The sequence below is a fragment of the Microcaecilia unicolor genome, chromosome 3, assembly GCF_901765095.1.
Source record: "Microcaecilia unicolor chromosome 3, aMicUni1.1, whole genome shotgun sequence".
Classification (NCBI taxonomy): Eukaryota; Metazoa; Chordata; class Amphibia; order Gymnophiona; family Siphonopidae; genus Microcaecilia; species Microcaecilia unicolor.
Window position 1 is genome coordinate 257,933,732 of NC_044033.1, and position 16,550 is coordinate 257,950,281.

Here is a 16,550-nt window from a genome sequence, read left to right on the forward strand (position 1 = left end):
TTTGCAGCTGATAAAATAACAGCACCCATTCCATTAATGTGCCTGTGTGGTAGATGATAAAAAACGACATATTTACCTCGTGAGATGAGGATGTCATGAATCTCCTTGATGATCTTCTTGTACAGCTCCTTCTGCCATTCCCCCAGAATGTCCCAGTCCGCTTCCAAGAAATAAGCAGAGACATCCTTGAATGTGACCAATGCCTGGAACAGCAGACAGTTCACCGTCAACCAGTTTCATTATCATGTTTATGTAATAGACTTTGTTATGTGATCTTTGAACAGATTTCTTAGAAACACTAGATATATCTCGCGTTGGCTGAGAGAGAGAAAGAATAGTGATGGCAGAGTTGGGGGAACAACTAGTTCTCCCAGGACAAGCAGGCTGGATATCATCATGCATGCGTCGTCCTTCGCGACGGCCCAGGAGACCGGACTAATAACAAAAAACTTTAGAAAGTTCTAGAGTGGCGCACACGGGGACAAATGCACTGTGCATGAGCGAGTGACTTCCCGCCGGCAACACCCACACGCTTCCCTCAGTTTCCTTTTCTCCGCGACTGTGAAGGAATTGTGTTTTTTCGCTGCTCCTCGTCTGTTTTGCCCAGGAGATCGCTTTTTTTGCATTTAACTCGCCCCTTTTCCTTTTTCTTCTGTTAGTTACTTCAAAAATAAAAAAGAATTAAAAAAAAAAAAGAATCCTTTCCCTTATTTTTTTTAGATTTTTCACACTTTTTCAAAGTTTTCTTTCTTTTTCGTTGCGGCCGCCTTTAGGCTGCTCGACCGCGTCTTTTTTCCCCTTTTTTGTGCCTTTTTAATTGGCACAATCGAGCCTTTTGATTTCGCGGATGCTATTTTCCCGCCCATGTCATCGAAGACTCCCAGCGGCTTCAAACGCTGTACTCGCTGCAACCGGACCATCTCGAGTACCGACCCTCACGCGTGGTGTCTCCAGTGTCTTGGGCCCAATCATCTGCCAGCTGCTTGTAAGCTGTGTAAGTTGATGAAGAAAAGGACCCAGGTGGCTTGACAGGCTTAGTGCGAGAAAGTTTTTCCTGATCGGTCCAATCCTTCGACGTCGGCATCGACATGGGTACCGAAGTCGGCAGCATCAAGAGTCCAGGTAATGGCTGCCGAGAGACCACTTTGAGCTGGGAGCAGCGAGGCATCGAGTGGGTCTCCACCTGTCTCGAGGTCTACTGCTATGCAGGCCCCCCGGGACCGACCTGAGTCGGACCCGGCCCTGAGGAGGAGTGAGGATTCCAAGTCCTCCTCATTGGTACAGAGGAGTGTCGATGATGGCCGTCGAGCGAAGGCGAAGAAGCATCGTCATCTATCTCCTTCCAGACACAGTACCGAGAGCTCTGGGGAGCCGAGGAAGTCGGCACCCGAGAAGCGTCGGCGCCCGAGAAGCATCGGCGCCGGGAGGACCGCTCACCCTCCATTCAAGAGGTGCCAATGCGTCGGTCGTCCGACAGTCTGGTACCGGCTCTCAAACCCCCTCAGATTCTGGCACCGACTCCTGTACCGGCCCCACAGCCTTTTCTGATGGCAGCTCTCGATGAGCGTCTCTGGGCCCTTCTTCCGGAAATTCTGGAGGGATTGCTTCGTCAGTCTGCCTCGGTGTCGGGGGTGCTTGCGCCTCCCGTACCGACTGCTGAGACGGCATCTGGGCCATCACCTGTGAGGCGGTCCCCGCCCTCGGTACCGCTTGCGGTGCCGGAGCCGGTTACCACCAGGGTTGACTCCCCCTCGACGTCGGTAGAGGAAGCTTCGCCGGAGTCCAGGCAGGAGTCAACTTCTCGGCATCCCCCACGAGGACGTCGATCCTCGAAGTCGAGACAGGTTCGGGTTCGGGCTGCTCTTAAGGAGCTTCTGTCCGACACCAAACAGGAGTGCTCATGGGGAGAGGAGGAAGATCCCAGGTATTTTTCAGAGGAAGACTCCTGTGGACTTCCCTCTCATCCTACTCCACCTATTGAAGTCAGACAGTCTCCGCCTGAGAGTCTTACTTTTTCATCCTTTGTACGGGAAATGTCTAAGGACATTCCATTCCCTATGGAGGTTGTGGATGAGCCCAGGGCTGAGATGCTCGAGGTCCTGGATTATCCTTCTCCACCTGCAGAGGTTGCAACGCCCCCCTGCACAATACACTCAGGGAAGTGCTGATGCGGAATTGGTCTTGCCTTCTCTCTAATTCAGTTGTCCACAAGAAGTCCGAGTCCCAGTACAGAGTCCAGGGAGAGCCTATGATGGTGAAGGCCCAGCTTCCTCACGATTCCATGGTGGTGGACTCTGCTCTCAGAAGAGCCAAGAGTACTAGAGACTATGCCTCGGAGAGTCTAGGACCTTGGATTCTTTTGGGAGGCGTACGTATCAGGTTGGAATGCTAGCCGCCAAGATCCAAACATATCAGCTGTACACGAGCATTCACTTATGGAACTCAGAGAGGCAACTGTCCAGTTTAGTTGAAGCTCTTCCTCCAGAGCTTGCTGAACCTTTTCACCAGGTGGTCAGGCAGCAGAAGGTGCGTCGCAAATTCCTGGCCGGGAGGGGGGGGGGGGGGGGGGGGGCTTACGACACTTTTGATGCCGCATCCCGAGTAGCTGCTCAAGGTATAGTGATGCGCAGACTCTCACGGCTGCGTGTCTCTGACCTGGATCTGAAGACCCAGCAGCGAATGGCGGATGTTCCTTGCCGGGGGGATAATCTTTTTGGAGAGAAGGTTGAGAATATAGTTGATACGCTCAAGAAGCGCCATGATGCGATGGATTCTTTCTCCCGCTGTACGCCTTCTGCTACTACCTCCTCCACTAGGAGGTTTTTTGGAGGGAGGAGGCGTGCTCCCTATTCCTATCATAGGCGTAGGTACACTCCGACCTCTCGGCAGCCTGTTCACGCTCGCTCCCAGCAGGCTCGCTCTCGTCAGCAACGTGCGCCTAAGGCCCCTCCGACTCCCCAGCAAAAGCAAGGGACAGGCTTCTGACTGGCTCCAGAGCAGCATAGCCGCAGTAAAAGTAGCTGTGCCGGACGATCTGCCTGTTGGGGGGAGGTTGATATTTTTTCACCAAAGGTGGCCTCTTATAACCTCTGACAGGTGGGTTCTTCAAATAGTCCGGTTCAGATACACTCTCAATCTGGAATCCAAACCTCAAAATTGTCCACCGGGAGCTCAATCCTTCAGCTCCCAGCACAAGCAGATACTTGTAGAGGAACTCTCCGCCCTTCTAAAGGCCAATGCAGTCGAACCCATTCCACCAGGGGAAGAAGGGCTGGGATTCTATTCCAGGTACTTCTTTGTGCAAAAGAAAACAGGGGGGATGCGTCCCATCCTAGACCTAAGGGGCCTGAACAAATTCCTGCTCCGAGAAAAGTTCAGGATGCTTTCCCTGGGCACCCTTCTTCCCATGATTCAGGAAAACGATTGGCTATGCTCTCTGGACTTAAAAGACGCCTATACTCACATCTCGGTACTCCCAACTCACAGGAAGTACCTTCGATTTTGATTGGGAACTCAGCACTGCGTACTACCCTTTGGTCTAGCATCTGCGCCCAGGGTTTTTACAAAGAACTTGGCAGGTGTCGCAGCATCGCTACGCAGACTGGGAGTGCATGTGTTCCCTTATTTTGACGATTGGCTGGTGAAGAACACCTCAGAGGCAGGAGCTCTACGATCCATGCACATGACTATTCAACTGTAGGAGCTACTGGGGTTTGTAATAAATTATCCCAAGTCCCATCTTGTCCCAGTGCAGAAGTTGGAATTCATAGGAGCTCTGTTGGACACATGGACGTCTCGAGCTTATCTTCCCCAGGCAAGGGCAGTCAATCTTCTGTTCTTAGTGTCCTCGGCTCGAGCGTCTCAACAGATCACAGCTCGGCAGATGTTGAGACTTTTAGGGCACATGGCCTCCACAGTTCATGTGACTCCCATGGCACTTCTACATATTAGATCAGCTCAATGGACCCTAGCTTCCCAGTGGTCCCAAGCCACAGGGGATCTCGAGGATGTCATCCATCTTTCCACCGATTTTTGCAATTCCCTTCAGTGGTGGACCTTTCGCTCCAATCTGACCTTGGGACATCCATTCCAAATTCCTCAGCCACATAAAAAGTGCTGACGATGGATGCATCCCTCCTAGGGTGGGGAGCTCATGTAGATGGGCATCACACTCAGGGAGCTTGGTCCTTTCAGGAGAAGGATTTTCAAATCAACTTCCTGGAATTACGAGCGATCTGGAACACTCTCAAGGCTTTCAGAGATTGGCTGTCCAATCAAATTATTCAAATTCAGAAAATCAGGTTGCTATGTTTTACACCAACAAGCAGGGGGGGCACCGGATCTCACCCTCTGTGTCAGGAGGCTGTCAAGATGTGGCTTTGGGCTCACCACCATGGCATGTTTCTCCAAGCCACGTATCTGGCTGGCGTAAACAACAGTTTGGCCGACAGGTTGAGCAGGATCATGCAACCTCACGAGTGGTCACTGAACATGGACATTGTCCGAAAGATCTTCCAAGCGTGGGGCACCCCCTCGGTGGATCTTTTTGCCACTCAGATCAATCACAAGGTGCCTCAATTCTGTTCCAGGCTTCAGGCCCACGACAGACTAGCGTCAGATGCCTTTCTCCTACATTGGGGGACAGGCCTCCTGTATGCGTATCCTCCCACACATTTAGTAGGGAAAACTCTGCTGAAACTCAGGCAAGACCGCGGAACCATGATTCTGATTGCACCTTTCTGGCCCTGTCAGATCTGGTTCCTTCTTCTTCTGGAGTTATCCTCCGAAGAACCGTAGAGATTGGAGAGTTTTCCGACCCTCATCACTCAGAACAAGGGGTCGCTTCTACATCCCAACCTCCAGTCTCTGGCTCTCATGGCCTGAATGTTGAGAACTTAGAAGTTGCCTCTTTAAGTCTTTCAGAGGGTGTCTCCCGAGTCTTGCTTGCTTCCAGGAAAGATTCCATGAAAAAGTGTTATTCTTTTCCATGGAGGAGGTTTGCCATCGAATGTGACAGCAAGGCCCTAGATCCTTTTTCTTGTCCTACATGGACCCTGCTTGAATACCTTCTACACTTATCAGAGTCTGGTCTAAAGACCAACTCAGTAAGGGTTCATCTTAGTGCAATTAGTGCTTATCATCAACGTGTAGAAGGTCAGCCTATCTCTGGACAGCCTTTAGTTGTTTGCTTCATGAGAGGTTTGCTCTTGTCAAAGCCCCCTGTCAAACCTCCGCCAGTGTCATGGGATCTCAACGTTGTTCTCACCCAGCTCATGAAAGCTCCTTTTGAGCCACTGAATTCTTGTCATCTGAAGTACTTGACCTGGAAGGTCGTTTTCTTGGTGGCGGTTACTTCAGCTCGTAGAGTCAGTGAGCTCCAAGCCCTGGTAGTGCATGCACCTTATATTAAGTTTCATCATAACAGAGTAGTCCTCTGCACTCACCCTAAGTTCTTGCCGAAGGTGGTGTCGGAGTTCCATCTGAACCAGTCTATTGTCTTGCCAACATATTTTCCCCATCCACATACCCGCCCTGGTGAGGACAAGTTGCACACCTTGGACTGTAAGAGAGCATTGGCCTTTTACGTGGCGTGGACAAAGCCCTATCGACAGTCCGCCCAGTTGTTTGTTTCTTTTAATCCCAACAGGATGGGAGTTGCCATCAGAAAACGCACCATCTCCAATTGGCTAGCAGATTGCATTTCCTTCACTTATGCCCAAGCTGGGCTGACTTTAGAGGGCCATGTCACGGCTCACAATGTTACAGCTATGGCTGCGTCAGTGGCTCACTTAAAGTCAGCCTCCATTGAAGAGATCTGCAAGGTTGCAACATGGTCATCAGTCCACACATTCACATCTCACTACTGCCTTCAGCAGGACACCCGACGCGACAGTCGGTTTGGGCAGTCGGTGCTACAGAATCTGTTTGGGGTTTAGAATCCAACTCCACCCTCCTAGGCCCATTTATGTTCTGTTCCAGGCTACACCCTCACTTAGTTGTGTTTATTTTCAGGTCAATCTCTGTTATGTCCTCGCCGTTGCGAGGCCCAACTGACCAATGTTCATTGTTTTGAGTGAGCCTGGGTGTTAGGGATACCCCATGCGTGATGATATCTAGCCTGCTTGTCCTCAGAGAAAATGAAGATACATACCTGTAGCAGGTATTCTCCGAGGACAGCAGGCTGGATATCATCACAACCCACCTTCCTCCCCTTTGGAGTTGTTCTTCTTCTCGGTTTGCTTTTTATATAACTAAGGGAAGCACGCGGGTGCCGCCAGCGGGAAGTCACTCACGCATGCGCAGTGCGTTTGTCCCCATGCGCACCGCGCCACTCTAGAGCTTTCTAAAGTTTTTTGTTATTAGTCCAGTCTCCTGGGCCGTCACGGACGACAACCCATGCGTGATGATATCCAGCCTGCTGTCCTCGGAGAATACCTGCTACAGGTATGTATCTTCATTTTCTTTACGTCATTAATACAATAATCAAACTTATATTCTTGCTAATACCACTATTATAATAATGAAATGAAGGAGGAAAAGCCTGAGAATACTTTACGCAAATACTTGTAGAGAAAAGTGACAAAAAAATCAAAACTTCATTGCTTCCCAGCTTGCACATTTTACAATTTCAAACACATGCTCAGTAATTCCTATTGGTTAATTTTGTACTGGCTGCGTTTGAATGCCATTCTCTAAACATATCTACTATAATAAAACGCACCCTCAATGTTCTGAAGACAACGATCTGAAGCCATCAGCACACTCCCTGAAGGGTCCGTTAGTTCATGGTGGTGAAGCCATCCAACTCACCATGTCTCTGTGCCCCGCCCTTGCGTCAAACGTGATGACGTCGAGGACTGAACACAGACGGTGAAGGGAATCGGATTGATGAACGCGGACGGCGGTCGAGAGCAAGACGGACCGACTCAGAACCTGCTGCGTGACAGGGGGCGCAGCCCACGGACAGGAGCCGAGCGGGGGAGGGTGCGTGAGACACGGAAGCATCCGGGGAGCCGCTGCGGAAGAGGCCGCAGCCTTCAGAGCCGGGGAGATGCTGTCCATGAGCCTACCCCACAAGGACAACGCACTCTGCGACCCGGGCAGGAGTAGGGAAACGAGTGGAGCGTGTTTCCCTACTCCTGCCTACGAATCGCTACAGACTCGCAGCCAACCTCCTGAACCACCCGCACACCGCCCCAACCCACCCCAACGCTGCCGTCATCCCAGATCTTCATACTGCCCCAGGAAAACGCAGAACATAAGAGAAAGGCGAGAAGTAGTTCAGAAAAAAAAATACCGCTTTACTTATCTCTCCCCAAAATCCAAAGTGTGGGAGAGAATAAAGCAGCAATCAGTAAGGCACAGCCCAACAGACAGTTTGTGTACCCTACCCTGAACTTCTCAGGAGCTCATAGTGTGTCTTCTTCCTCCCACCCCGCCCCCTTCTTTTTAAAAGAAAAAAAAAAGTCTTGCTATAAAGGAGGAGAGGCTGAGTTGCAATGCCAGACCCCAGAGCGAAAGCAGACAAGTTAGCCAGCTCCACCAGACTCCCTCCCGCCCAAATAAAAAAACAACATGTAGTATGCAAAATCAGCATCACCCACTCACACCTATACACACAACCAAACTCACAACCCCCCACACCAACATACACACACTGCCATGCACACACAGCATCTCTCTTTCTCACTCACAGACACACACTTCCTCCTCCAACCCCCTCAATACAGAAAGTGTAACAGAGAAGTTCAACATCTCTCTCTCTCACACACCTACAGACCCCATGTGACTCACCCCCCCCCCCCACCCAAAATCCAGTCGCAACCTTCCTCACAAACGGCCTCATACCCAAAACTGTGAAATGCAAAATCTACATCTCTCTCACTCACTCACACACACACTGCCATGCACAGATAGCAACTCTCTCACTCACACACACACACACACACACACACACACACACACACACACATACCTATGTACCTCAATCACCCACACACACCCTATGACCCCCCAACAATTATGTGGAACAACGGTACCCTCCCCCCAACAACCCCCAACACCAAAACGGCAGCACTGATTGCTCATGCAACTCACACACTCCCCAACAAAACAATAACTAGGCCACACTCAAAATCCACCTTCTGCTACAGAGGGGAGGAGGGGGTCCTCAGACCTGAGAGGGGAGAGGGGATCCAGAGACAAGAGGAGGGGGTGCTGAGACCACAGGGAGGGGGAGATATCTCTGTCACACACACACACTTTCACAGTCAGTGTCTTTCTCTCTCTCATACAGTCACACTGAAGCACATTCACTCTCTATGTGTCACACACTCTCGGTCTCACACACTCGGTCTCATACACTCACTCTCACAGAGAGTCTGTGTATCGCACACACTCTCTCTCACACAGTGTATCTGTGTGAAACACACTCTCTCACAGTCACTGTGTCTCACATACGCATTCACAAACACTATCACTCAGACACATACTCATTACACTCTCTCACACACTCGCACCCAGACTCACTCTGTCTGTCACACACACGCACTCTCGCACATTCACTCTCTCTCTCTCACACAGTCACTCTCACACACACTCTCTCAAACATAAACACTCCGAGGAAAACCTTGCTAGTGCCCGTTTCATTTGTGTCAGAAACGGGCCTTATTTACTAGTTACAACATATTACAGAAAAATCTAACATCAGTAGCTCTGGTAATTATAAGCAATCAGACTAAGTATATAAAAAACAGAAAAGCTCACAGAATAGAGAGAGAGAAGAGAAAGAAAGATTCTTAGTAGTAAAGAATTAGTTCTTACGGGGGGGGGGGGGGGGGGGGGGAGTACTCCCTTCGGATAAAATAGGCCATGGGAGGATCTGAAACTCTCTTTCCAGCATGGCTAGTTTTCAGAGTTTCTTTATCTGCAAAGTACTTTTATAGGCCTGTGGTGAGCATCCACTTCTCCTCTACCCCGGACCAATTATAGGTGCTGCATGTGTGCTGGAGGCTTGCAATTGGTATCCTTGCCACACCTCTTCTCAGTAAATTACATTTGTAAAAGTTATACCAGGCAGTTGAGTTGCCCCATCAGAGTCTGTGACCAGCCAGAAATTCTTGCATGTGGCTATCAGTAAAGAAAGATGGGGGATGGGAAGCGGTGTAGCATACCTGAAGTAGAACATTGTAGCTAAAAATGTATAGACAATTTGATCTATACGGCTTTTGTGATTTTTTTTTTACAGTCAGAGCAGATTTATTACTACTACTAATCATTTCTATAGTGCTACTAGATGTACGCAGCGCTGTACACATTACATACAGATGCTTTCTCTGTCCCTAGAGGGCTCATAATCTAAGTTTTATGTACCTGCATGCACTTTTTGGTCCCTGAAGTTGTGAAACGTGTCAGACCAAGCTGGGAAGCAATTCACAGTCAAAAATTGAATCACTATTGTTTAAGATAAGTTTTGATTTGTAATAAGTACTTTCATAAAATACGATGACATGAAGGAGGTTTTTATGCCTATGACACATATTGATACCTAAGTGCTTTTGCCCTGGAATATTTTGAGGCTTTCCCTCCTTCAGTTTATGATTATAATAGTGGTAAATAAATAAATATAAACAATTATAAACCAGAAACTGTGAACTCTGCGCATTTTAGGATTTTAAGTTTTTCATCTGCAACACCACATCTTATTTGGTTTTATCCATGTTCTTAATTTTGCTAATTTGTATTTGCTTTCGTGAAAATATTTCATGCATTTTTTGTATTTATAACTTTATTTGATGCTTTTATAGATGTCTTTTATGTTAATATATCTATAATATTCTTTTACGATTATTGTTATTCACAGTTTATGGTTTATATTTGTTTATATTTATGTTTTGTATTTGGTTTTGTAGACTCCTGAAGACGGCGCTATGGTGCCGAAACACGGCTGTGTTGAGTCAATCTGTTATAATAAATATTACACTTTATTCCAATATACGTCTCCCCTATTGATTGGAAAGAGCCTATCTTTCCCCACCCTTCTATTTTTCTCCTTATTTGTTTCGTGGGGATTAAGTGCACCTCCACACTTCGTGTGGCTTCATTTTTTAGACTATAATAGTGCTATTAGCAAGAATATAATCTTGATGTTGCAGTGCCACTAACCTCTTCTACATATAATTGTTTGCCAATAATTTCTAAGTATCTGAAACGCAGGGGGAATGGAGAAAAGAGAAAGTACTGTGGGTCATGTACAGATCTCGGACTCAGAGGAACTAGACCAAGACCTGGAAGACTCATAAAAGGTGGTACTGAAAGGAGAAGCATTGGCAGGAGACTAACCTGCTGGGCCTGGATTGCACTATCCTGTCTGCAGGTCAGGAAAACCAACAGAAGTTTTACATAACACATTCCTGACCACATAAATGCATAATCGTGGACCCCAATCCCAAACCTAAGCCTATCATAGGGGCCAAGTATAAGTAAATAGATAACACTTCTTCTCTCCTGATATTCTCATGAATCCTTGTGGTCTGGTCCCCCAGGGGACTACGATTTTTTTCACACCTCCAACAACCACTAAGTCACTGCTTCAGTCCACAACAGAAGAGAAAGCTAGAAGAGCTGCACTTTGATCTTTTGCTTAGCTAAGCAGTATATTAAATGTTTGTGTTGAGTGAAACAGTGGGTCTAGTTTACAGACAAATAAGGAGAGAGAAAAGAAAGCTGGAAAAGCTGTACAGAAATGTTTCCTTTTATTGCTGGAACCCTGTGTGCAAGATGAGAGAGAATAATTTCTTACCTGATCAGGAACCAGGGCAGACATTTCCCTGCTGTGTCCCCTCTGAATTCTGCAGCTCTGATGGATTCAGGCTGCAGATTTCCCATTTCCTGGAAAGGTGAATAAAACAGGAGTAGGTTGAGCTGATTCCAGGTCTCAGATAAATTCCCTCTGCAGATCTGAGACTGGGTCTTGCAGGGATTTCCAGGCCACAAGACAGAAAGTTTCTGCTTTTGTTCTGCGTCTTTCCCACACTTTGCAGCTGGAGAGATAAAGAAAAAGAAAGAAGCAGAGCATGCGCAAAGCCCTTTACCCCTCCCCCTGATGAGGTCATTCTGGGATTTCCCACCTCCTTAAGGTGGATCCAGTGGGTTCTGCAAAGGAAGAACAGATTAGGGAACTGGTCCTCTTGCATCTCGGGCCTTGCAGTTCTTGAAACATCAATCTTTCTGAAACTTCTGGCCGTCTCACTATATATTATTACATTTATTTCTTGTTAGTTGCACAAGTCCTGAGCACCTGCTAAGCTCCCAGGTCAGGTTCCCAAACCTGGGACACAAAGAAAGTTCTATTCTATTGATCTGAGCTTGATCCCTGTAGGTCGTAGGGTTTTAAGATGCTCCTTATTCTCTCTCAGCCCCAGAGGGAAGAACCTTCACTCACACTCCACAGAAGACTCATCATCACTCCAGTGCTCATAATAACTCAACAACTTTGAATGTAGTTGCAAAAACCACAGAAAAGCAGTATAATCAAGCCCTATTCCCTTTCCCTTCCCCCCTCCCCCCTTACAGAATACACCTAGAAGGAAAATTTTCAGGCACCATAAATCCACTATTTCTGGGATAAGCAGCATAAAATGTTTTGTACTTTTTTGAGGACCTTGCCAGGTAATTTTGACCTGGATTGGCCTCTGTTGGAAACAGGATGCTGGGCTTGATGGACCTTCGGTCTGTCCCAGTATAGCAACACTTATGCACTTATGTATAAATGGAATCCAGACCTATGTGGGCTGAAGCCAGTAGGGGGAGTTTGCCGCTACATTGAGTCACCCAAAACAATAGCAAACACTATGCCTTGTCCAGCTGTACAAAGCCTAAATCTGTTCCAGTTGGATAGGCAGTACCTTAAAAGGTGGAGGAGAAAGGATTTTTTTTATTATTATTTGACAACTTTTATTTATTTATTTATTTATTTATTTGAATGTCTCCTATATGAAATAAAATTGAAAATCACTAAAACAGCATAAAAAATTGTTGTAGCTGGTAGAAACAGCAGTAATAAATATTCTGTATATTGTGCTTATTTTCTACATGGCCTCATTTCAGTGAGGATAACCAATTTCCTGATGGTTTCATTTTAACTGTTGTTGTAATCTGCTGTGTTATAAAGATGGAATATATTGAAATTAAATGGAAGTAAAATTAAACTCTCTTTTCATTGGGGCACATGGAATCACAGTTATTCAAAGATTATCAGATGCACACACCAGAACAGGCATCACACAATGCAGAAGGAAACAACAACTTCAACAGAGTACATCCAAAATTTATTTTTTATGTTTAAATCATCTTTATTCAAAGCACAACCTCTTCGAGAATAAGCTTCATACAGAACAAGAAAAACCAGTGAACCATCAACATGGCACAGTATAAACGTTTACAGAGAACCTTCCCAAAGAGTCCTTCCCCTCTCGCGCTCCCTCCTTCCCTATAAGCCCACCTGACTGTTTCCAGCCACCAAAATAACACAGTACACTAGTGTTTCACTATGGCTGAAAACCGTCTAAGTCTTAGGAACGCCCAAATTCCACCCTTCACGCTGTCATCAGGCCCTCTTGAGATTTGGATGCATTGCAGACAAACAGTATAGACAAACATATGAAAAATAGGTTTTGAAAATACTGATTTGGAGGTTTTTGTGAGAAATACGAACAAATGCACCTTTATGCCACTTTTAGACATTTTTCTCTTTCGAAAATGAGCCCCTTACTGTTTCATAATATTTTTTACTGATTTTTTCTCTCAGTGATTTCTGCTTGAGAGTTGTTCCTTCCTCTGCTCTTAGATATCTCTTTATATAAAAAGCAACACCAACGTTCTATGAAGCCCCAGCCGGAAGTGTGAAGGGGGCGAGATATCCGGTTTCCCTATGAGTGTCTGCCCCGCCCTCTCTGTAACACAGTCAGTGAAGGAAAACAGCAGAGCACGAAATCAAATCGCTGGCTGTGTAACAGTGAAGGACTCAGAGGGGGGAGGGGAGAGAGGCCAGAGGGCAGGGACACACACACTCCCACATGCACACAGAAGAAAACATTGCTAGCCCCCATTTCATTTGCATCAGAAACGGGGCTTTTTTACTAGTTTATATATAACTTCCTGTTCAAGTTCCTGTATCTGCCAGTCCACAGTCAGACAGTTGTTTTCAGTGTTGCTCAACTTTCCCCTAAATAATGTCACCTTATCATGTTTGTCTGGCCCAAAAGTCATCTTGATGTTATCTGAAAAGCATTTAATGACTCAAAATTATTCTGCTAATTGCTGGTCAATGGAACTGTAGAGTTTCAGGTCACCTAGAAACAGTAAATTCAGTGCAACCTCTGAACTGTTTGCAAATTTTAGAGTTAGGCTAACCCAAATCCCAAGGTGTTAATACGAGAACAGTTGACTAAGGAAATAAAACGGAGACAGGGAGTCCCCCTAAAATAAACCTAGCTGAATCCTGATGTTAGGAATGACAAATTATCTCCCCTCCCTCTGAGAAAACCAAACAGAAGAGAGCCGACACACAATACCCACACAGTAAAGTGTGCAATAAAAGCGTTTAAACGTATTGCTTATTAAAACATCACAGGACACCATGTGAGTCATTTTATGCCATTGCAAGTTGTTTTTCTGATTTTTTTTTTGTTACATTTGTACCCCATGCTTTCCCACTCATGGCAGGCTCAATGCGGCTTACATGGGGCAATGGAGGGTTAAGTGACTTGCCCAGAGTCACAAGGAGCTGCCTGTGCCTGAAGTGGGAATTTAACTAAGTTCCTCAGGATCAAAGTCCACCACCCTAACCACTAGGCCACTCTTTTAATGTGAGAAAGGTTTCAAATGGTTTATATTTCATGTGAATCACTATTGGGCTCATTTTCAAAAGAGAAAAACATCCAAAAAGTGGCACAAGTCTACATTTGGATATTTTTCTAAAAATAAAAAATGTCCAAATCAGCATTTTTGAAACCTATTTTTAGATGTTTTTCTCTGAAGTCAAATCAGAAGTGCATCCAAATCTCAAGGGGAAGTGCCAGGGGCATGCTCAGGGCAGAACTTGGACGTTCCTAAGATTTAGACATTTTTCCGTTTTGAGCTAGACCTGTTTTTATAAAAAGTAGCTGCACTGGGAATTGAACCCACTTCCCCAGGATCAAGGTCTGCTGCACTAAGCACTAGGCTACTCCTCCACTACAGACAAAAAGGTGCCCCAAATGACCAGATGACCACTGGAGTGAATCACCCCCAGTGGTCACTAACCCCCTCCCACCCCCCCCCCCCCCCAAAATGTGATTATAAATATTACTTGCCAGCCTCAGATCCATTAGAGTAGTCTAGTAGTGGTGTAGTGCACTGCAGACAGGTGGACCCAGGCCTCTACCTCCCAATACCCGTTACACTTGTGGAAGAAACTGTGAGCCCTCCAAAACCACCAGAAATCCACTGTACCCACATATTGGTGTTCCCTTCATCTGTAAGGGCTATGGTAGTGGTGTACAGTTGGGGGTAGTGGGTTTTGGGGGGCTCAGCAGACAAGGTAAGGGAGCAATGGTGAGATGTTTAACTAGAGCATTTCATAAAGACCACTGCAGTACCCCCAAGGATGCCCTATTGCTTTCCTGGGATGTCACATTTCCACTATTCTACCTGTTGCCAAGCTTTCTATTTTCTTTCTTTTTTTTTTTTAGAACATCTGAGCCTTGTGTCTATTGTTTATCAGTAGATAAGGGCTTTGAATTCAGATCTATAGATAAAAAGGAGGTCTCATTACTATATCTAAATACCAGAGTGCTATTTTTCCACACTTCATAATAAGAGTGTACATTCCCTAATTATCTGTCCCAATACAACTAAAGCTTTTACCTCCTCAGTGCATGTAAATGGTTTCATCCCTGTGTGTATTCTCTGATGCTGTGGTGTGTTCTCTGGTGCATTGTGAGGTTTACCTTCTGACCAAAGATTTTACCACATTCTATACATGCATATGGTTTCTCTTCTGTGTGCACTGTCTGATTTACATTATAACCAAAGCTTTTACCACACTTAGAACATGTGAATGGTTTCACTCTATTGTGGATTTATTTGTGGATTTTGTATGTTTTACATTTGGACGGTTTTTTGTCTGAAAATGCATCAAAAATAAAATGTTAAATTCACAAAACGTTTTTCCAAACAGTATTTTCAAAGGAAAAGATAGACCTTTTTGTTGTTGTTGTTGTGGTTGAAAATGACCTTCTTTCCTTTTCAGATTGTGGATGTTTTTTCTAAAACGTCCAAATTCAGACTTAGACGTCATATCAAAAATGCCCCTCCACATGACATTGCAGCTTGGTTTTAATTCTGAAACATTTATCAAAATCAGAACTGTTAAATACTTTCTCTCCTATATGACTCATTTGGAAAATTTGCAAATGCGCTTTTTCAAAGTATTTAGTTGGTTTTTCTTTCATATGAGTCACTATATGCCATTGCAGCTCAGCTTCACTTCTAAAACATTATGTTTAGAACGTTTAACTTGTTTAGTGTATGAGTCATTTAATGTCATTGCAGCATAACCTTGCTTATAAAATATTTATAGCATTCAGGAACATTTAAATAGTTTCTCTCCTGTATGACTCCTTTCCTGCTATTTCAGCTAGGCTTTGATATAAAACATTTATCACAGTCTGAACAGTTAAATGGTTTCTCTCCCATATGAGTCCATACATGCCCATTCTGCTCACCAATGCTTGTGAAACATCACATTCAGAGGTTAAATGGTTTTTCTCCTGTATGAGTCCAACATTTTTCACATTCTGAACAGTGAAATGGTTTCTCTCCCATAAGAATTTCCGTGCAATTTCAACTCAAACTTGCCTCTGAAACTCACATTCTCAACAGTTAAATGGTTTTTCTCCTGTATATTTTGTTATTTCCGCTCACCATTGCTTCCTAAAATGTCTCACATTCTGAACAATAAAATGGTTTCTCTCCCATATGACTCCATTTGTGCCTGATAGGCTGGTACTTCCATCTGAAACATTTCTCATATTATGAACAGTTAAATGATTTCTGTGCTGTTTGAGCTGGTATTTGCTTGTGAAAAATCACATTCCAAATAGTTAAATGGTTTCTCTCCTGTATGAATCCATTTATGCAGATTCAGCTGGTACTTCCTTGTAAAACATTTATCACATTCCAAACAGTTAAATGGTTTCACACCCGTATGACTTCTTTCATGCCGTTTCAGATGGAGCTTGATTCTGAACCATTTCTCACATTCTGAACAGCTAAATGGTTTCTCTCCTGTATGAATCCTTTTGTTCTGTATCAGCTGGCACTTGGATCACATTCCAAACAATTAAATTATGTCTTTCCCTTATGACTCTTTTCGTGCTGTTTCAGGTCACAACTGTTTTTGAAACATTTCTCATATTCTGAACAGTTAAATGGTTTCTCTTCAGTGTTGACTCCTTTTGTGCAGTTTCAACTGGTACTTGGTTATGAAACATTTCTCACATTCTGAA

The 16,550-nt window shown here is 45.2% G+C and overlaps 1 protein-coding gene across 1 annotated transcript in view; it reads right to left on the minus strand.

The window, feature by feature from the left end:
• The window catches only part of LOC115466644 (zinc finger protein 25-like), a 28,599-nt gene extending 17,393 nt beyond the window's left edge, over positions 1-11,206 (minus strand). Inside the window, exons 1-2 of the mRNA XM_030198031.1 lie at positions 10,802-11,206; positions 77-203 (exon numbers count right to left, since the gene is read on the minus strand). Of these exons, the coding sequence (XP_030053891.1) occupies positions 77-203; positions 10,802-10,825 (151 nt within the window). The 5' untranslated portion in view covers positions 10,826-11,206. The remainder of the gene's footprint in view (positions 1-76; positions 204-10,801) is intronic.
• Between the last annotated feature and the right edge of the window lie 5,344 nt (positions 11,207-16,550).